Source organism: Dipodomys ordii, unplaced genomic scaffold (assembly GCF_000151885.1).
Source record: "Dipodomys ordii isolate 6190 unplaced genomic scaffold, Dord_2.0 Scaffold72, whole genome shotgun sequence".
NCBI classification, from domain to species: Eukaryota; Metazoa; Chordata; class Mammalia; order Rodentia; family Heteromyidae; genus Dipodomys; species Dipodomys ordii.
In genome coordinates, this window is record NW_012267288.1 from 923745 (window position 1) to 946486 (window position 22742).

Genomic DNA, 22742 nt, shown 5'->3' on the forward strand with positions numbered 1-22742 from the left:
AATGGCCTCGGCCATTCATTTGCAAAGTCCTGAGCCCATTAGTTTGAACCCAGCTCCGGCATTGGTTAGCTATGTGCCCTTTAGCAGGATAAGTTACTTAACTAAGCTTTCACTCCTTATTTCTAAAAGAAGAACAGTGGTAGCCATATAGGTTCATATTGTTTTTGAAGATTGAATAATATGGCCTTTGTAAGGCCCCAAGCACATTCCTTAAGAACTTGTTTTGCTGACTTAAATGGCAGTCTGCAGGCCATTTCTTGAGTCTTTTTCCATTCATGTTCCTAACCCCTCTGATAACATTAGTATTAATGCAGCAAGAGTAGATGGGAGTGGAAGGTAACTGGTTTTCCCAGCTTAAGTAACTGAGTGTAGGGCTGCTGGGGGCAAGAAACTGGAGAGATTAGGAAACACTGGGAGGTAGCAGAGGAATTACATCCATAGATTTTTTTTTTTGGTCGATTGTGGGGTTTGAACTCAGGGCCTGGGCACTGCCCTTCAGCTCTTCAGCTTCAAGGCTAGCGCTTGAAGCTACCACTTGAGCCACAGCACTATTTCCAGCTTTTTCTGTTTATGTGGTGCTGAGGAATCCAACCCAAGGCCTCATGCATGCGAGGCAAGCACTCTACCACTGAGCTATCATCTCAGCCTAGGAATTACATCTAGTCCACATCTTTCCTGATTTCCAGGCTTGGACTATGAGAAACCTTGTAAAAGACACAAGAAAAGCCATGATATGGTGGTAGTGGGGTGAATCCAACCCTGGCCTTTGTGAAGAAGAGACCTGCACCTATATAAACCATGCCTTCAGGAAAAGCTACTCACACTTGACTCTCCTTCCAAGCAGGAGCAGTAGCTGCTCTGCAGATATCTGTGCAGCTCATAGGAGGGCATCTGACTTCTGACACGGGCTGAAATAAGATCCATGAGGCCATGAGGTGGCCATGTGTATTTATAGATATGAGCTATGATAACCTAGTGACCAGAGGCAGAACTGACCCATAGACCACATCAGCCACTTATTTTGGACTCCAGAGCAATGATCCAGCAAAATATGAGCCACTCATGGTTGTGATGCCTTCTGAGGACATTCTGTATTTATACCTGGAAAGATATTGGAGGGCTGTGATCTCTGTGTAAAATATATGCTATTTGTTCTTAACTTAAAGAGGGCAGCCATTTGAGGTCACTATGGTGACAAGGGATGCTAAGGTCAGACTGGGGTGAGGCCTTTGGAGCACAAATGAAGGTGGGAACTTTGCTGCCCTATTTCCCACCAGGGGAACAGTTCTATTACCACACTGAGCTAGGTGTCATCCACACAAAGAGGATACTTGGGAAAAAAATCATTATAGGAACTGCATGAGACAAATCTACGGCTTCAGGTGAATGGTAAGAATTGGATCCATTTCTTACCTTGTGTCTGTGTGTCTGCATGCATGTCAGTGCATGTAAATATGTGTATACATACATGAATGCATGCATGGGCATTTAAGTGTATATATGTGTGAATGTGTATGAGTGTGTATTCATGCTATGTGCATGTATATGGGTTCATATGAGTGTAGATGTATCTAAGTGTGTAACTGAGTGTGTTGAGTGTGTGTGCACATGAGTGTGTATGATTTTGCATATGTGAGTATATGGGAGTATGAGTGTGTATACATATGTATGCGTAGGTATGTATGTGAATATGTACATGGGCATATAATGTGTGTATATGTATATACATGTGTGGGCAAGAGGAGTGTGCATATGTGTGTATGTAAGTATGCATGTTTATGTGTGTATCTGAATGTGTGCAAGCTTTTCAAGTGTTTTCCTCACATCAGAAGCCCTGCAAGCTGAAGAAAAGAGCCATGAAAAGCAATGGCCCCACTGAGTGCCGGTGGCTCACACCTATAATTCTAGCTACTCAGGAAGCTGAGATCTGAGGATCATAGTTCAAAGCCAACCTAGGCAGGAAAGGTCATGAGACTCTTATCTCCAATTAATCATAGAAAAAGCCAGAAGTAGAGCTGTAGCTCAAGTGCTAGAGCACTAACCTTGAGAAAAAGAAGCTCAGGAACAGCACCCAGGCACTAAGTTCAAGCCCCAGGACTAGCAAAACAAAAAGAGCAATGGTCCCACCTGGGTTGACTGGGGTCACCACTGGCTACTTGGGAACAGTCTGGGAGAAGAACTAAGCAGCAGTAGCTGGAGGCAGGGACAGCCATTTGAAGACTACATTATGCTCTGGAACACAGCTCCAACTCACAAGGCCATGCATGGAAGCTCCACGCCAATGAACAGCACCGGAGGGGGACTGGGTTTGGAAGAAGCTATGATGGTGGATCATCATGATGGATGGAGCACCATTATGAGAAGAAACCAGGGAGAGGGCTATGTTTCCCTCTGTGTGTGTGGGCCCGGTGAGGAAGAGGCCATGTGCAAGAAAGGCCATTCTCACCAGAACCCACACTTGCTGGCACCTCATACCAGCCCCTCCATCCTGGCCTTCAAGTCTCAGCATGATGAGAATCACATTTCTGTTGTTGAAGTCTCCCCATCTATGGTATCTGGAATCACTGCTTGAGCAGACTAAGACATTGTGAGAGCCCAGGTCCTCTAAGATCCTTCTCTCCTGAATTAAAGCTGTAGAGGTTATGAGAGGACAGACTCAACAGCTCCTTTGTGAGACTGATGATGGAAACAGCTGACAATGGGACAGGCACATAAAAGGGGGGACAGTATAGGAGAGGATCAGGGGAGGGGAGAAGGGAAATGGGGGAATACGGAGTGGCATGACAATGTTCTTCCATGTATGTATGTGTGTCTATATAGCATATATAATATACTAATACACTATATAATGAAATATATATTATGAATTAACATTATATATAATAATGCAATTCACCCAATGCAATTTGAAAAGGGTGGGAGAGAAGCAATGAGAATATGGTAAAGTGAATGAGTTCGTTCAAAGTACACTGCGTACATGTATGGACTTATCACAATGAAACCTTCTTACGTTATAAATGTATGTTAACTCAAAAGAAGTGTCTGAAACCATGTATATAGGAATAAAGGGTATAAAGGGAAGCAGAAGCAATGCCCCAGGATTTTACCCAGAGCAGAAGGGAAGAATGTGCCCCTGGGGGTGAAGGACAGGATAAGGAGAGGGTAAGGCTGGGTGTGGGGCAGAGGAACAAGTGCATGTTGGGTGCACTGGGATGGGCCTTGAAGATCAAAGGCGATGCTCCAGAGGGAGGGCATGGACTGACAGCTATGCATGCAGCCCTGGTATCCAAGGTGACAACTATCAACAGTGTGGGACTGTGTGCATGATGCCCAGGCTCAGGAGAGAACAGGAGAAGCAGCAGACATTTACCATCACATAATAGTAAGACTTGATTGTATATTATAAGCTCCAACCCAGAACTACCAGTTGGGTAAGCCAGTTTTGGGGCTACCTGGTCCTGGGGCAGTGCACCTCCAAATGCCCAGATGCAGGTGAAGACGAAGTAGGCTTCATAGACCTCCTTCGGGCTGTCAGGAGGGACATTTTCAGGAGTCAGCAGACACTCCAAAAGTGCACAAATAGTCTATAAATAAAAACAAAGACATCATTGTGGAACCATGTCAGCTTTTAAAATATGCAGTATATTCAAAGTGGGGGAGCGCTTGAATCCAGCACCTGACATTGTCCCTGAGCTTTTTTGCTCAAGGGCTAGGGCTCTACCATTTGAGAAAAAGCTCCACTTCTAGCTTTTTGCTGGTTAATTGGAGCTAAAAGTCTCACGGACTTTCCTGGCTGGGCTGGCTGCAAACCCTGATCCTCAAGTCTCCGCCTCCAGAGTAGCTAGGATTACAGAGGTAAGCCATCATGCCCTATCACACAATTTTTTGTCAACTGCACTTTATCTTTAAGAGATGATACAACTTCACAAAATTTTGCAAATTTGCTATATTAGAAGATGACCACTTTGGGTATCAAAGTCGATAGTACCAAAATCCATCACTTTGAACCTATGAGTACTAGCAAACTATTTTTTGGCTGTTTACTTGTTAATTTCTGTTTGCTAGACACAGGTTCTCACTATATAGCCAGGCCTGGCCTTGAATTTACAATCCTCCTAGATTACAGGCATGCATCACCATTCTTGGTAACATGAAAATGAAAGATTTGTTTCTATCATGTGCAAATGACTTCCATAAAGGTCATACCTGATAAAAATAAAAACTACATAGAGGCCAGGCTCTAGTGCTTCACTCCTTTAATCCTAGCTACTCAGGAGGCTAAGAACTGAGGATCACAGAAGCTAACCCAAGCAGGAAAGTCTATGACACTCTTATCTCCAATACATTACTCAGAAAAAGCCAAAAGTGGTGCTTGTAGGCTCAAGTGGTAAAGCATTAGCCTTGAGCAAAAAGAAGCTCAAGGACCTGCACAGGCCCTGAGTTCAAGTCCCAGGACTGGAAAAAAAACAAAAGTCTATGTAGGTATTTGCAAAAAAATTAAATAGCTGAAATAACAATCACTGGGTAAACCAGAAATATACAGAAGAAAAAAGAACAAAAAAGAATATTCAGCTGTGTGCCAATGGATCATGCCTATAATCCCAGCTACTCAAGAGGCTGAGATCTGAAGATCTTGGTTTGAAGCCACTTGGGATAGGATAGTCTATAAGACTCTTATCTTCAATTTACTACAAAAAAAGTGGAAGTGTGTCTTAAGTGGTAGGGCACTGGCCTTGAGAAAAAGAACTCAGGAACAGCAACCAGGCCCTGAGTTCAAGCCCTAATATGATGCATTGCACACACACATGTGCACATGCACACACAAGAAAATATTTATCCCTATTCACTTTATGTCAATAAGAAATTACTTTATGTCAACAAGAAATCTACTTTCTCACTTAAAGCCATCCTGAAGACATCTTTCCTCATGAATGCTGCTTCGTGGTAGCTTTGGCATAGCTAAGATTCTACCAGATGGTAATCTACTTCCATTAAGACTGGGACAGCCATTTTTCCCCTCTTACCATATATTTAGAAAGTTGGACTGGCACCTCCTAACCTCTGACATATTTGAACATCACACAAAATTTCACCTTGGAGGCAATGCTCATCAGGAACTTAACCCTGTAGGAGAAATGGCCCTGCTCTGTGCTGTCCTAACAACTCATGTTCGTGGTAATCTTGGCAAGACTGAGGTATGATTGTGGCAGGGTTCTTACCATGGGAGATTCCAACAAGTAACAAATACAAAACCATTTCTCCTTAATTACCACAGTCTCCTTAATTATCACAATATACTCTTGTCCTGTAGCTTGGAGGAGACTCTAGATCTTCATAACGTCCCACATTGAACTGTACGTGTGCCTTTATTTTCTAGCCAGGAGAGATGGCAATAGTTTCCATGAAAATAATGATTTTGTTGTTGTTGTTGTTGGTCATGGGGTTTGAACTCTGCGCTCTTCAGCTTAAGGCAAGCGTTCTACCACTTGAGCCACAGCACCACTTCTGGTTTTCTAGTGAGTTATTGGAGATAAGAGCCACATGGACTTTCTTTCCCGGGCTAGCTTTGAACCTTGATCCTCAGATCTCAGCCTCTTGAGTAGCTAGAATTACACGTGTGAGCCACTGGCGCCCAGCTAATGAAGTGATTTAGTTCTGTTATCTTATATGGTACCAGTGTGGTAATATGACATAGTCTTTTAGTAAAACTTACCAGCTTGTTATCAAGAAAAGTACTGCAATGGCCTGGGCACTGGAGTCTCATATCTATAATCACAGTCAGGAGGCTGGGATCTGAGGACTTTTTTTTAAACCTGCACACCTATGATTATTGCAGTATAATTCACAATTGCCACTTTTATAGTTAGCCTAAGTGCTCATCAACTGATGGATGGCTAAATAAAGTATGGTATTTATAGATAATGTGATATTATTCAGTCATAAAGAAAAATGAAATTATGTCATTTGGGAACTGGATAGAACTGGAGATCATCATTTTAAGCCAGACGTGTGTGTGTGTGTGTGTATGTGTGTGTGTGTACTCACACACATGCATGCATGTGCATGTGCCTGTGCTGACACTGAGGCTTCAATTCAGGGCCTCGTTCTCTTGCTTGGCATTTTTAGTCAAGCTAGTGCTCCATCACTTAAGCCACACCTCCACTGCCTAAACCAGAAAGATAAATTTGGAAAGACAAATATAGAGGTTTTTCATAGGCAGAATCTAGATCTTCATGAGACTCATGTCTACTTAATCAGCAAAACAGCTAATCAAATGGTAGAGCTTAATGCTGAGCAAGAAAGCCAAGCAAAATCACAAGATCCTGAGTTCAAGCCCCTGTAACAACACGTACACACGTGCATACACACACACACACACACACACACACAAGAAAATAGTGCAAAGCCCTGAAGATGTATTTGCTGTTTGTTAAGGATAAACCAGGTTGCTCTGGGGAATATTTAAAATAATATGCCTGTAATCCTAGCTACTCAGGAGGCTGAGAACTAAGGATTGCAGTTCCAAGCCAGCCTGGGCAGGAAAGTCCATAAGAGACTCTTATCTCCAATTAACCACCAGAAAACCAGCAATGTGGATCAAAGTGATAGAGCACTAGTCTTGAGCAGAAGAGCTCAGAGACCCAAGTTCCAACCCCTCAAAGGACAAAAAAATAAATAAATAAAAGACCAAAAGACCAAAGGGTCTCAATGCAATGTTAGGAGATAAACACTCCAATAAGCTTTACAATTCTCTTTTCTCTCCCAGTACTTAAAAAACACTCTGGGGTCTGAGTCAACAATGACTAAAGCCATAGTTAAAACCTGAAAGAGTTCCTATACTTTACAAAGGTCAAGAAAAGAAGTTTCCTATACAGGGGAACAGTGCATTCATTCTTAAGGTAGTCATTGTGAATTACTCCTTTTTACAATCATCTTGGCCTCAAATTCCTGTACTTAACAAGGAAATACAGACAACAGACTGCCTTTACAAAACAGCAGCTTGAAAGGAGATCAAAATTAAATGCTTTTTCTGACTACTAGGGAGAGCAAAAGTCATATTAATTCCTACTGACCTATTTTTCACACTATTCTTGAATGAAAAAGTTCACACCCCTCAAAGAATCACACAAATACACAAGACAACTCGAGGAAGAACTTGAGCAGGCGTTTGCAAGTCTTACACCAGAGGAAGTCTAATTAGACTAACCCCATAATTAATTCATTATGAATAAATTCAGACCTGCTTTCAGAAATAAATTATACCTCAGATAATTACTGCTGAATACTATCGTTTACTTTAATTGGTGTGTGAATTACTTCCCCCCCCCAAAACCTGAACTTTCCTTTCCTATTATACTTGACTCTTTCTAATTTTGCTTCCAACAAATTTGGTCACATAGTTACTTAATGGTAACAAAGTACACAGAAGCCAATTTACTCCTACAGGAAAAAGCAAGGGTCTCAGAGGGGAAATCTTTTTGTAAACTTGGAGGACTGTGAGGGTTAAGGTCAGTTTCTTTTCTTCTTCATGCTTCCATTGTGATTCCCCATTTCCTTTCTGTGTTTTCTCAATTATTTCCATTTGCTTCTATGACAACAGGCCACAAAACCTTCACTCCTCTCAGCTGCCTCATGGGGAGGACCAGAGCAAGAATGAGTGCTGGACTTTTCTGAATTCTTCACACACAGGGACAATGCCTTGAGGACTATGTAGAATAGGAAGCTTGTGGGTAGGGGACCTATGCGGCAGAATGCAGAGATGTTTTCTTACAATTGGGCCAGCATCTAATTGCACAGATTTCTTTTTACTCATATACACACTGAGTACCCTTGCTGGGCAAGGACTAGAAAAAGAAATGGCTTTAGTAATGATATTCCCATTCTATTCCAGAATACTCAGAAGGACATAGTGATTCCTCCAACACCTATTTGGTACCTGCTGAAGGCTTGGAACAATATAAATCATTGGGGGACAGAAAAATGAATACAATATGGCATTAGTCCTAATTCACAGAACCCAAATGATGTGATCTGACAGTGTGCTTGGAGTTTGCAAAAGAGTCCAAGTAATAGGAGGGCTGAGATAGGAGGGTTGGAACAAACTAACAATTCTCTCTCCCCACTCCCTCTCTCCCTTTCTCCTCTTTGCTTCTCCCTCCCCTCTCCCTTTTTGTCCCCCCCCCCCTTCCTTGACTCTCTCTTGTGGCAGTACTGGGATCTGAATTCATAGCCTCATGCTTTGTAGACAGATGCTCTACCAAGAGAACCATGTCTCCGGCCCTGTTTGCTTTAGCTATTTGGGGAGCAGCATTTTATTTTACTTGCCTGACCAGCCTGAGTTTGAGTTTCTCCTACCTCCAATTTCCTGCATAGCTGAGATTATAGACATGTACCACCTTAAGACAGGCCTTGAACCTTTAACCTCCCAATCTTCACCTCCTGAGTAGTTGGGATTACAAGTGTTTGACACCATTCCCAGCTTCTTTCCATCTCCTTTCAGCAAGTGAACCCTTGTGTTGTCTTGGTCAAGCCCCACTGGACGAACCTGCAGCAGGCTACTCTCTGGGATTGTGGTGATGGCCTTGAAGCTGCTTCTCAGCTTATCCAAGCATGCGGGGATGTATTTATCAAAAAGAATGGTTAAGTTGGCCTTTTCCGATTGTTGTCGCCTCTTATCTATCCAGCTGGCCACATATCTGAAAAGCAACAGACAGACTATTTTACAGAACATGGGGCTTCACAAGCAGAACTTCGCCACGTCCACAGCTCATACTACATAGCTTGCAGAGCCTTGGGCCATGGGTTCACTCAACTTTTCAAGCAGCAAATATTTTTATTTTTATTCTTTTGTGCCAGTGCTAGAACTCAAACTCAGGGTGTGGGTACCATCCCTTCGCTTTTTTTTTCTTTTTCTTTTTTGCTCAAGGCTGTCACTCTTCCACTTGAGTCTACTTCTATCTGGCATTTTGGTTAATTGTAGATAAGTGTCTCATGAACTTTCCTGCCTGGATTGCCTTTGAACCAAGATCCTCTGATCTCAGCCTCCTGAGTAGCTAGGATGAAGGCATGGCCCACTGGTGCAAGCAGTCCCTTGAAAAACTGTCTTCATGGCTATGTTTTCCTTAATGAAAAGATAAAAGAAATTCTTGCTAGTGCTTAGCAGGCAGAGATATAGAGCATAAGAGGCCATCTCTGAGCCCTGGAAATAGCATAGATTGTACCTGTCCATGTTCCTGGGGGAGGCATTTATCTTGATTCATTGTGGCATCCATTATTTAGGAACGAGAAAGGAATTACAAACACAGAGGTAAAAACCCCATAGAGACCATCATCTCAAATGTCTTCCTTCTCCACTGGACTCCTCATGACACCAACTTGATCACTGATAAATGTTTACAACCCAGGGCCCTGCAATGGTGTCCTGTGCCCTAAGTAGAAAGCCTGTCTATATAAGTTGAAAGCCTATAAAATATTAATTTGATATACCAACTAACATACTAGGGAGCTACTTACCAATAATTCAGAGCTAAATGAAAAGTAATCACTCAAAGTTCTGATTAAGTAGGAAGCACTGATAATAAGTACACTTAACAACCAGAATGTAGAGTGATTCCAGCAATGCTGGGGCTTGTCTTTTCTTGGATTTTCTGGGGTTTTGCTCGGTAGGTACTCTCCTTCTTCAGTCACACCCCCGGACATTTTTGGTTTGCATTCAAGTTGTTTTACTAATTGGGTCTCATATTTTTGTCCAGGGCTAACCTCAGTCTATAATCTTCCTATGTCTTCCTGAACAGATAGGGTTTCAGGCATAGAGCACCATTTCTGGCTTATTGAGATGATGGTGTCTCATTAACTTTTGGCCGGGCTGCCCTTGAATATGATCTACTTCCTCTGAGTAGCTGGGATTGCAGGAGTGCACCTTCACATTGGGGCTATACTGTTTTGAGAAAATCAGATTTTGTCTTTTAGGTATCAGAAAAAGTTAATGGAAGATGATTATTTTTAAAAAGCTCTCTCTCTCTCTCTCTCTCTCTGCTCTTCATAAGACTGCATGATAGTTTTTTTTTTTAAAATAAGTATAATGTACTGTTGATAGTATACTGTCAAGCCAGATGCAGGTGGCTCACATCTGTAATCCTAGCTACTCAGGAGGCTGAGATTTGAGGATGCGATTCAAAGCCAGCCTGGGCAGTAAAGTCCATGAGACTAATCTCCAATGAACCACCAAAAAAACCAGAAGTGGCACTGTGGCTCAGGTAGAGCAATCGCCTTGAGCTGAAGAGCTGAGGGACAGCACCAGGCCCAGAGTTCAAGCCCCACAACCAACAATAAATAAATAAATAAAGTACAATAAATAAATAAAGTCCAAGAGGAATGGTTTATAGAGACAGTCTAGTTGTATGAGAGAATGTGAGAGGCCATCTATGGGTCAGTGATGGAGGAAAATGGTGTGGAGATTATATCTCTCTTTCGCTACTGATTAATGAACAAATCAATTATGGCAAATGCATACAATGGAATATTATTCATCCTTGAAAAGGGGATTGTGACATGTGCTACAACATAAATGTTGAAGACAGTCCACAAAGTTAATAAAACTCATCACAAAAGGACAAGTGCACTATGATTCTATTTATCCAGGGTAACTAAAACAATCAACTTCAGGGCAAGAGATAGAAGAAGAGTTGCCAGGGGCTCAGGAGAAGGAGGAATAGGCTATTGCTACCTCATAGATAACATTTTCAGTTGAAAAAGTTGAAGTTCTGTGGCTGGACAGGGGTGATGTTTATACAACCACATCTGTATATGTTTGATCCCAAAGGCACTCAACAACGACTAAATGGTGAATTTTATGTTATGTACATTTCTTTTTTCAACTTCATAAGCAGAAAAGAAATACTCACGGATTCCAGCCCAAATCTTGTGGGTTCACATAGAGAATCCCCGCTCTGGAGACAGTGGCGGGGGTGGCCGTCCTCAAGTGGTGGATCTCAAACAGAAGCCGCATGGAGGGCGTGAGGGCCACCCGCTCATTGCTGGCCAGGGTCAGCACCTGGGTGGGGCGGCATGGTGGTCACTGCCATGGGGAGCTGGAGGAACTCTGGTGAACTCCCTACCCCACTCGGAGTGCCAGCAGCTGTGAGCACCCTGTCCCCGGTGACAACCAGGTCTGAAGCAGGGTCTAAGTTCATCCCTGAGGTGATTTGATCCATCCTCAAGAGTAAAATCCCCTAAGTGGACTATGTAGGGAGACTTTTAAATAACTGTGGTGATGATCACTCAGTCCAATATAAGTGGATTATAAGATATGGGGCTAGGGACCACAGGAAAGAATTCCTTCAGAACTGCAGGCCAGCGGTTATAAGCTGCAGTGTGGGACCTCAGAGGAGTCTGTAAACCAAGACCTCTTTTTGCCATTGAATAATATCCTTGTGTGCACAGCACTGATTATTGCTAGTTGTGCAGCTGGTAGTTCTGTTTGGGAGGGACCCCCCAACTCCATTGCCTATTCCTCCCTCTTGATCCCCCAGGAACCTCATGTTGCTTATTGAGTATCTCAAGCTCTTGTGTTATCACCTTGCTTTTTTCTTTTTGCTAGAAATGCCAGATCAACTAGAGCAGAATGGTTCAGAACACATCTCAACACTATTGTACAGCCTTAGGAACAACTTAACTCCATATATAAATCTCAGCAATTATTAAACAACCGAGACGTTTATTATTGTCCAACTATTCTATATTTAATGAAAAACCATATAAGGTGTCATTTGTGCCTAGCTCTTAGAAAATGGTCAGATGTGCAAACTAAACCCTCTGCTATGTATCCCACTCTCACTGAAGGTGGTTAAATTCCCAGACACAAGGAGAATGTATGTAATCCTTTAGATTCTTGAACTATGAAATTAAGAGAGCATCAGGAGAATGCCATTGATTAAAGCAGTGATGACAGAAAGAACTCCAGGTTGATGCATAAAGACTGGAATTAATGCTGACAGCTGGGTGGATCTCAGAACATAGCCAAGACTGGGTGTGAAACCCAGCATTGCAACTTGCCTCACCTTGTTATCGTCCATGACAGTGTTCAGGGACTCGATCCACATGGGATCAATGTCTCCATCCAGAACTATCCACTTGGGTCCATCATGCAAGAGATTCGCTTGCTCTCGCAAGATGAAGGAGAAGAGACCTACAAAGTAAAGAGTGCATCATGCTGATAGATGCTGGAATTGAGTGCTGTGTACTTGTAAAATAAATATACATTCTTCCTCTTGCCAGATCTTTTATTAACTAAATAAAGCAATTTTGTTGCCTTTTTTTCTTTTTTGCCAGTCCTATGGCTTTGAACTCAGAGCAGGGCCTGGGCACTGTCCGTGAGCTTCTTTTGCTCAAGTCTAGCACTCTATCACTTGAGCCACAGCTCTACTTTTGGGGGTTTTTTTTTTGGTAGTTTATTGAAGGTAAGAGTCTTATGGACTGTTCTGCCTAGGCTGGCTTGGAACTGTGATCCTTGGATCTCAGCCTCTTGAGTAGCTAGGATTACAGGCATGAGCCAATGGCACCTATCTTGGCTGCCTTTTTTCTCATGGGCAGTACACTGGAGGGCAGGGGTGGGGGGGTATGGACCATGCTCATACTTCTTTATGGAATGTGAAATGCAGTGAGACCAGGAGCATGTTGGCCTCTGTGGGGCAGGAGATAGGATAAATCAGAATTCAGTATTTATCCTGAAGACAAAGCTTACACCATCTGTGTGAGGTTGGGGGCAGGGTATCAGAGGGGGGAGGGTCTCCAGGACAATGCCGAGATGAGAGAGTTTACTGTGCAATGTAGTCATGGTGATTTCAACAAAGTCGCCTGATTATCTCAAGTACAGGTTGAGTATCCCTAAGCCCCAAATCCTTGGGACCAAAAGTGCTTCTGATTTCAGATTTTTTTGGGTTTCAAAGGACTTGGGAATATTTGCACAGACTCTATCAGTTGGACATGCCTAATCTAAACATGTCAGGAATCTGGAGGGTTTTAAAATCCAATACCTATTGTCAAAATCATTCTGATTTCAGAGCATTTCATATTTCTGAATTAGGAGTATTCAGCCTGATCCTTCGGGGCAAGAAAACACACTCCACTGGCTTCAGTCCTTGATATGGAGAGCAATTCCTATGTGAAGTGAACCTCACTGGTGTGATCTGTCAGGTACTTTAGAAATGCTCAGATTGACTTCTCCCCTGGTTTGTGAGCTCCCCTGTTCTAAGTGATGTGGGTAAATGATACAGCTGGGAGACTAGATCTGCTTGATGCAAATCAAGTTACTACCTGAAACCTTGCTCAAATTTATAACATGGTCTCACTGCTGTGATCTGTTCTATTACTAACAATACAACACGTAAGCAGTCAGTCTGTGAGGAAGATGGAAATTGGCTTATATAAAAAAATGGCTTTCTGGAGAGAACAAGAGGGAAGTTTTAGTTCATCAGAAGAAGAGCTATGGACTTGCCATCTTTCCATTCTCGGGTGGCATGCTGTATGACCCCAAAGAGTTCGTCTGCAGTCACGGCTTTGGGATTTAAGTCATTCCAAACCGGCTTCTGCTTCATGTTCATATAGGTTCGGTTCAGTGTTCGCAGTATCTGAGGAAAGCAAAGAGCGAGCCAAGAAAATTAACGTTAACACATGCCAAAAACAAAGGGAGAGATTTCCAAAGGGTTTTCTGTATTCACTATGGGACTAGGTGTGGGCATGAGTGTGAAGGCCAAGATTGGACCAAAAGGGACATGGGACTTCCACTGTCACGTTGAAAAGCTGAGCCCTAAAAACCAGAGAGAGGCAGGATCAGCTCACCCAACTCTGAGCCACTGAGACTGGAGAAAGTAACTCTACTCCAGATTGATGGTGTGAAGGCCAGTATGTAAATAGACACTGTGTCCATTTGTAAAGTCACCCTGCCTGAAGTATTCCCATCAGTTATCCCCCTGGTGGTCCATCAGAATTGCCCAGAGGGAATTATTACAGACTGCTCAAGCCAAACTTGGAACTTCTGATTTTATGAGGTGAGACTGGAAGTGTGTATTCTATAACAGATCACAAGTGATGCCAATGATATACTAATGATACCCACAGGCCCCAGCTTTGGGATCCAGAAACACTGCGCTGTGGTTTCCAGCAGGAGACGGTCCTGACTTGGGGGAAGAGGGGTTTCTACTGGGTGGCTACCAGCCACACTGCTAAACATCAACAATGCCTTGGACAGCTCTCCATAACAACATCCAGTCCAGAATGCCACTTGTTAAGTAGGGTCAAATAGAGTCTTCTGGCAAGCTTGCCTCAGACCATGATCCTCCTACTTATGTTTGGGATTACAGGCAGGCACACAAGACTCATGCCTTTTGTCTGAAATAGTTCTCATCCTGCCCAATCAGCAAGGTTTCAGAGGAGAAGAAACTGCCAAATCCTTCTAAATGAAAATAAGTTGGTGAATAACACGTTCCTGATTTCATCAGCTTAAAAGTTCATGTTGAACAGAATACATTAGGTAAAGAGGAGATGAAGAAAAATGCCTTCAGAATATTAGCTTATATTTTTAGAAACCATTCATCTCCTACAAATTATAGAATTTAATTTTATCCTTCCATGAGCCATGGCCTACATCGGAAACTTTCTCTAACAAAATAATTATAGGTCTATCAGTTATCGACTTTAATATTTCAATTATTACATTCTTCACCAGAAACATCTCCATTCTGATCCTCCCTTGGCCATAGGTCCCCCCTTTGGTTCAACTCTGAATCCTGTCACGTTCTAAACCCAGACACCCATTCTATGCTTTAAAACTCATACACTCATTCAGATTATTTTTAGTTGTTGGCTATGAAGCATGTTTATACCCAAGCATCCCGAATTGAAATGTATGCAGTTCTGCATCTACCATCTGCCAACCAAGAAAATAAGTATGTTGCCAGGACTGTCAGAAAAGCCAAACAAAACCAAGCAGGGAACTAAAAATGAGGCATAATAACACCCATGGCACATCATCATTGTGCAGGGAAAACCACACACATCACACATGGCACAGCAGATAATAGGGACCTCAAAAATGGGGGTTTACCACCTCCTTTCCATGTTTTTATTTGGGCCCGATGGAGAGAAACATTTCTGAGGGAGTACCAAAGGCAAATATTTGTGTTTGTTTTTCTTAATGATATGGGAAGGAGAGTCTAGGATGACTTGGAAAAGATAAAATAATTTTGATCAATGTGGGGAGAACCCAGACAAGCTTGCCAACCAGATAGTTCATTCCTGCCACTCAGTACTTTCACCTTTGGTTGAAGAATACAGGTGTAAATGCATTACTAGAGGGGCATCACTTATACTTGTGGATAAATAACCAGCTCCGGGACCAGTTCATCTCCATCTTGGGCTCCTTTCTCCAAGTGAATACAATGCTCAGTTTCTCTCATCCAATTGGAAGCCAACACCATCAACCAATCAAACAGTGACACTGCTGTCTCAAATCTAACCCTCCCACACCATGTGGTTCACTGAAGGAAGTCTAAAGCAGCACTGTAAATCGTCAAAAGCAGGTGAGGTCCCAAGAAATTTAATGTACCTTACTCTTCCCTGTGCCCGCATTTCCAACCACAAAGACAGAGTGTCGCACGGCCAACAGTTCATCAAGCTGGACAACCTGTACACCAAACAGCCTGTCATTGGGTGACAAAAAGACAACCTACCAATTTTTGCCCCATTCTGTCCTTCCAACCCAAGTGAGCTCCCATGGAAAGCATTACAATTAAGGAAAGTTGAAATGGACTGTAAGTTCTAAGTACAGTTTCTCCTGACTTGTCCAACATGGCATGCCAAAATGAGGGTGAAGAAAAATTGTGACTTTCATGTAGTACGTGGTATATGGCAGAGGTAACTACTTGAAAATAACTGGTGACCCTTCACAAAGGTTTTCTATTGTTTATGCCTGTATTGTGGCTTGAACTCAGGGCCTTGAACTCTGACTACCTTTTGTGTTCAACACTAGTGCTCTACCACTTGAGCCACATCTCCATTTCAAGCTTTGTGTCAGTTAATTGGAGATGAGACTCACAGATTTGTCTGCTTGGGCTGGCTTTGAATCTTGATCTTTAGAGCCCAGCTTTGAATAGCTGAGATTACAGGCATGAAAAGCTGGCACCTAGCCTTCATGAAGTTTTGGATATAAACAGTTTACAGCCAATTATCATCTCTAGCCGAGTAATGAATGACTCAGAAGCCCATAAAATATTTAAAATGGAGTCCATGCATACATTGCTGTGCATGGGTCTACTGACCTTAAATTGAACATGCCTACATACAAGCCTTTGATAAGGATATCTTTGATAAGTCATTCTTGATGGGTGCTCTCATTCCTCCACCCAATTAAAGAGAATAAATCAATGACTTTACTTACCATTTTCTATAAAATGGAAGAACATTTTTGGTATATATTGCCAAATACTATTTTTTTCTTTTTTGGCCAGCATTAAAGGTTTGAACTCAGAACTTTATACTTACTTGGCTGTTACTCTGTTACTGAAGCCACACCTCCAGCCTGGTTTTTTGCTGGTTATTTTAGAGATAAAGTCTTATGGACTTTTCTGTCCGAGTTGACTTTGAGCCACTATCCTCTGATCGTGGCCTGTTGAATAGCTCAGATTAGAGATGAACATCACTGGTGCCAAGCACCAAGAGGTTTTACCAAGTAGTGAACAATATTTAGAATATATATTCTATATATAATATTTAGAATCGTGACTTAATCCTTTCTATGTTTTTACCTTCTTACTGGACAAGACGACTAAAATATTTAGCTACATTTACTCCCATTAAGACTATATATTCAATGTTAGGAAGAATGGATTAAGATCATATTCAGGGCAGTGTAATAGAAGCTAATATTTTTCCAAGTATCTTTTAAGCAGTTTCTTGCACAACAAACCCCACAGCTTGCCATGAGAAGGAAGTGTTCTTACTTTGAGGATGAAGCTCTCTTCGGGCTGCAAGCGGAGCTCCAGGGTGGACTGCTTGACCATCTGTTCAAAGTGGGGCTTCCTCTGTCTGGGCACCTCTAGGGCTGGAAACAGGTCGCCGACCAGGCCCAGAAACACTGGGACATCGTCTGTCACTATCTTGGGCATGTTGAAGTCCCTTAATGCTCGCATGAGGACCTAGGAAAAAGATTTGAAAAAACTTCATCAAAAGCCACTGCAATACCTAGACCACAAACTAGAAGAACAAAAAACTAGAAGAAAGGTCTGGAATGGTTTTTTTTTTTTGGGTCCGGTTGTGGGGCCTGAACTCTGGGCCTGGGTGCTGTCCCTCAGCTCTTCAGCTCAAGGCTAGCGCTCTACCACTTGAGCCACAGCGCCACTTCCAGCTTTTTTCTTTTTTTGCTTATGTGGTGCTGAGGAATCGAACCCAGGGTCTTGAGCGTGCAAGGCAAGCGCTCTACCACTGAGCCACCTTCCCAGCCCCAGGTCTGGAATGTTTTTAACCCCATAAATAAATGTTTGAGCAAGTAGATGTATAACCCAATTTAAACATTTTACAGTGCAAGTATATAGGAACACTACAGGTTATCCTAGTTATATGTTTAGTTTTACCTTATATACCAATTAAAGGTAATTTTACTTTAAGCAAAGGCAATACAAAGCCCAATGATGCCTTTTTCTGGTACTTGAACTCAATCTGAGGGGCTTAGGTTCTTATGCTTTTACTTGATTTGCTAAAGGCTGGCATTCTGCCACTTGAGCCATGCCTCAAGCCCAGTGAATTTTGCTGGTTAACAGGATAAAAAGAGTCTTGTGGACTTTTCTCCAGCCTTGGTTTCAAACTGAGATCCCAAGATCTTAGCCTCCTGTGAAGGTAAGACGACAGGTGTGAACCATCAGTACCCAGCTGTTTTTAATCACTCTTCTATAAAGCCTGAGAGGCTGGATCTGTCCTCAGTTGGGATGTCATTTTGTCTATAGGGAGATGAAATGACAACAGCACATGGCCAGTGAACAGATCTCAGAATAAGACTGGCCGGGAGTAGACTGCTGCTTTCCTGCCAGAGCTAGACGCAGAGCTGCAGAACTCTCTGAGCCCCCTCAGGCTCAACTCAGGTCATAAGTTAATCACACTCATTATATCATTGTGTCCAAACCATAATCACAAACTGTTTTTTGTTTCTTAAATTTTTTGTTTGGGTTTTTGTTCTATAATGGCTCAAAACCAAAGAGGGACTTCAAGTTTTAAATGCAATCACTCAACAGCAGGGTAACTTTGACAGGAAGTGTTGAACAGTCCATCCACAGTAAAAATGTAGCCAGAGAACAAAGGAATGAAAGAAGTTGACTAAGCATGAGTTATGATCAAATTTTACCAACACGGTACATGTCCCTTACTTTCAGGATGAATCTAGATTGCTTCCCTTCCTGCCAGACTGAACACACACCCAGAAAGTTACACCTACAGCTCTCTTGACTTAGTGAACAGGGAAGAAATGAGCAATATGCTATTTTTATTTTTCTCTTGGAAGGACAGAGCATTTCCTGCTTCCCTTTCCCTGTCAGTCCCATATCCTGAGAAATAGATGTCTTCTCTCCATTTGCTTGGCTATTCTCTGACCTTTCAGAATTAATATCCCAACTAATCCAATTAATTGGATGTCCTAAGTGGTCCTCAAAGGCAATCAAGGATTACCGAAGTATTTGAGTCTTTCAAAAATACTTTTTGGAACTGATATCTCAAAAGCACTTATGCCATTGTCCATTCTTTCCATGATTCACATCTCCATACTCAACTTCACTTATGACCTACTGTAAGAAATGCTAGATCTTAAAGAATCCTATATTAAGAACAGATGTTATTGTTAACTGAAGTATGGTACTGTATATACAAGAAGAGATTTCAATGGTGCCACTCCTTTAAACAACTTATTTTATAGTATAACAAAATGAATACCAGAAAGCTGGAACATGCATTATTGTGTGAGGGACAGACGAATGGAGAGAAGGGTGAGAGAGTACAGTCATACTGTTCAATGTAGATATGTGAAGAAAATGGAACCAGGTAACTTGAGGTGCTGGGTGGGGTTGTGAGAGGGGGAGAATGATGGAGGAGGGAGATTGATCACGATGCACTGTGCTCATAAACTGACATCCTGAATTGAAACTCCTTCTACAACTACATAAAAATAAGAATAAGCAAAAATTGAAAAATGAAACTCATAAAAACCTGTAAAATGTAGAAGGGACTGAGGAGTAACAGGAGTGAATATAATCAATACATGTTATATTCATATGCAGAAATATTACCATAAATCCCATTATAAAAATAAAGAAGAAAACAAAAGAACAGATGTCACGTTTTCAAAGTGGGGCTCGTTTCCCAGGAATATACTTTTGTCTATAGGTGGCTACTCACTTAACAAAATCACTTTAGCATTCCAATACCTGATCCTCGGGTCTATTTCTATCTCCTCGTTTCAGGGATCCAGCTACCACCAAGACAGACTTAATAGCACGAAGTCCCCAATCGTAATGATCCTAAAATCAAAGCAGAGATATATTTTCCCAAATAATTATGTAAGATTCTCACTTCAGAAGTAAAAGCTGAAAATTAAATGAGTACAGATAGACATTATCCAAAATAACATTTCCCATGTTGAAAAATTGTGGGGCTGGGAATGTGGCTAAGTGGTAGAGGGCTTGCTTAGCCCTGGGTTCGATTCCACATAAACAGAAAATGCCAGAAGTAGTGCTGTGACTTAAATGGTAGCGTGTTAACCTTGAGCAAAAAAGAAGTTCAGGGGCAGTTCTCAGGTGTTGAGTTCAAGCCCCAGGTCTGTCAAAAAAAAAAAAAAAAGAAAGAAAAAAAAGAAAATTGTGAAACTCACCCACCTCAGGAAGGTAGGTGACAGGACCTGTTTTTCTGGACCATATTTCCACTGCAGTCAGCAAATCTCCTTTTTCCCTAGCATCTATGTGCATCTTGTGCTCAGTGCTCCATCCACCTCCTAGCTCTTGTCTCTCAATCAACCTGCTAAGTCCATGTCTTCCATGTATTCACTTCCAGCCATCAGTACAAGTCTCCAGGTAGCACCAAGGACTATGGATTCCTCCTTCTCCAAGCTTTCCTTGATGACTCAGCCTACTACCTGCTAACCACTTAGCTCTGCCCCAATGCTGACACTACATGTAATAAAATCCCTATGTAAATTTCGATTATAACCAGTACCCTGCTAAGTCTTTCACATCATCCCTAGTGGAGATTTCTCCCACAGGCTCTGGGAGGATAGAGATGTATTATCATAACTCACTTTGGTCTTGTAGGTCACAGCACAGGGCTGGCAAGTGCTCAGAAAATAAGCACTGAATGAACTTGATTCCAAAATGATTGATTTCATGCACCTAGCTTTCTTTCTTTTGCCTCCTTTGATCTCCCATCCACATGATATCAACGTTCTCCCAGAAGGACACAGAAAAAATTCCGGACAGAAGTTTAAGCATTCTGGGTGACTCTACTAAATGTAGGGGTATTGAAATCATCCACACTTTTTTTTATAACCTAATTCCTTCTCTCTACAAATGTGACTCATCTCTCAAATCTATCTTCACATTCATACCTATTATGCCCATATTCTGTGAACATAGTAGATAGCTCCAAAATGTTTGCACTGCATGAAATGTGATGTACAGTTACAATTTCCTCTCAGTACCATTTCCTCTCAGTGCTATTACACTTTTTCTTCCAAATTTGTTATAAGATGTAAAAGAGCCTTTTCAAACCTAGATTTCATGAATACAAAAGGAAACATACCAATAATCTTACTACCAGAGACAAGTGTTCAATTTTTATCACAGAAAATACAATAAATATAAATACAATAAATATAAAAATAAAACACTAAGTAGAGACCACGCCCACAGTTTGGCCTGCTGCTTCTACACATAACAATGTTGTATAATTTTTGCATATGGTCAAATGTTGTTAATTCTCTCCCCAAAATGTAAACTCACAACTGTTAACAGACAACACAGCTTTCTCAGATTCTGTCTCTTGCCTTCCCAATAGGCAAGCTAAACTTCATATATGTGACAGCCCAGATGACTGTGTGGTTCCAACTGCAACTTTAATACCTTGTTCTGTCCCAGCTGCAGGCTCATGTCAGCAGGAATGAAAAGTCATGAAAAACCAAAGGTCAAAGGGACCATATAAAGGTAAACTTAAAATACTGCTGATATGTATTAGCATTTCTGTTGTACATAAACAATTTCAGTAAACATGAATAATATGATTTTGCAGAGGGACCCATTTCAGAGATGAGGGAATCACAGATAAAGAGTTAAATGTCAAAAACCAAGTTAATCCCACCTTTAAGGGAAGGTTTACCAACAAATGAGATTAACATGAACATCTCTCAAGTTGTTCTTCAGAGTTCACTCTTGTGAACTCTCATGCCATCTCCAACCAGAGAACAGAATTCTCAGCAAGACACAGAGGCAACATAAATCTCCTTTCATGTTGGATGCTGGTGGCTTAGGTCTGTAATCCTAGCTACTCAGAAGGCTGAGATCTGAGAACTGAGGTTCAAACTAGCCCCATATGAACAATCCATAAAACTCTTATCTTCAGTTAACCAGAAGAAAAGCTGTAAGTGGAGCTTTGGTTCAAATGGTAGAGCTCCAAACTTGTACAAAAAAGCGAAGTGAGTGAGGCCCTGAGTTCAAGGCCCAGTACTGGTACAAAAACAAAGACAAAAAAGCCCCAAACTCTCTTCATAATTATAAAAGAATGCCCTTTAAAATCAGAGTCCACTGATTAAAAACAAAACTGCCCAAGGTGGGGTGGCGGGGAGGATTGGGTGGGACGGTGGGGGGAGGATGGGAAGGGATGGGAAGGGGAAACAAAGGAGGAGGCTACAATGCTTGATAAGAAATGTACTCATTATCTTGCCCATGTAATTATAACCCCTCTGTACAGTATTTTCACAATAAAAAAAAAACTGCCCAAGGACCAATAGGACCTAAGAAACCTAAAATGTCTCAAATTTCAGAAAAAGAACAAAGCTTCATAAAGTATGGATGGAAAATATAAAATCATTCGGAATGCCTACATGTAATGTGAACGTTCAATTACCCAGCATCCATATCTCAGAGCTGTTTTAATGGGATGTAAAAACCAAGGGAAAGTAACAAAAGAGCCCCACCTGCTTGGACAAGAGCTCCTTGCAGAGTGTGTACAATGAAATGAACTTTCGGGCTAATGAGCGCGCGTCCACAAAACCTTCAGCTACTAACATGATTTCGCAGATCAGCTCAGTGTCGGGTGCTACCATGGCACAGGGTCTAAAAAAAATAGGAAATCTTGTTTTAAAATGTGAGAAGGTCACATGCACACATTACTTAAATCAGTGATTAATTTGTACTAATATTCTTACCACTCCAAGCAGGTCATAATTACCTCTGTCAGTCACAGTTTAGCAAAACCTTTCAATTCAACTAAAACATGTCCACTAGTGATTAGCTACATAGGGAAAGGTAGAAAGAAATGGTAGAAACCTGGCTGGAAGGGTTTTAGATAAGCCCAGGGATCAATTTGTTAAGTGTGTGTGTGTGTGTGTGTGTGTGTGTGTGCGCGCGCGCGTGCACACATGCGTGCATGTGTGTTTGTTGGTCCTAGGACTTGAACTCTGGGCCTGGATGCTGTCCTTGAGCTCCTTTTTTTCAAGA

General features: G+C 41.8%; 1 protein-coding gene across 1 annotated transcript in view; it reads right to left on the minus strand.

Annotated features, from left to right (window-relative positions):
• Window positions 1-22742, minus strand: part of Dnah11 (dynein, axonemal, heavy chain 11) — a gene marked incomplete at its 5' end in the record, with an annotated part of 289761 nt that overhangs the window by 134049 nt on the left and 132970 nt on the right. Inside the window, 9 exons of the mRNA XM_013023983.1 lie at window positions 3453-3584; window positions 8546-8696; window positions 10905-11053; window positions 12060-12187; window positions 13496-13628; window positions 15605-15682; window positions 16998-17192; window positions 19464-19556; window positions 22220-22358. Of these exons, the coding sequence (XP_012879437.1) occupies window positions 3453-3584; window positions 8546-8696; window positions 10905-11053; window positions 12060-12187; window positions 13496-13628; window positions 15605-15682; window positions 16998-17192; window positions 19464-19556; window positions 22220-22358 (1198 nt within the window). The remainder of the gene's footprint in view (window positions 1-3452; window positions 3585-8545; window positions 8697-10904; window positions 11054-12059; window positions 12188-13495; window positions 13629-15604; window positions 15683-16997; window positions 17193-19463; window positions 19557-22219; window positions 22359-22742) is intronic.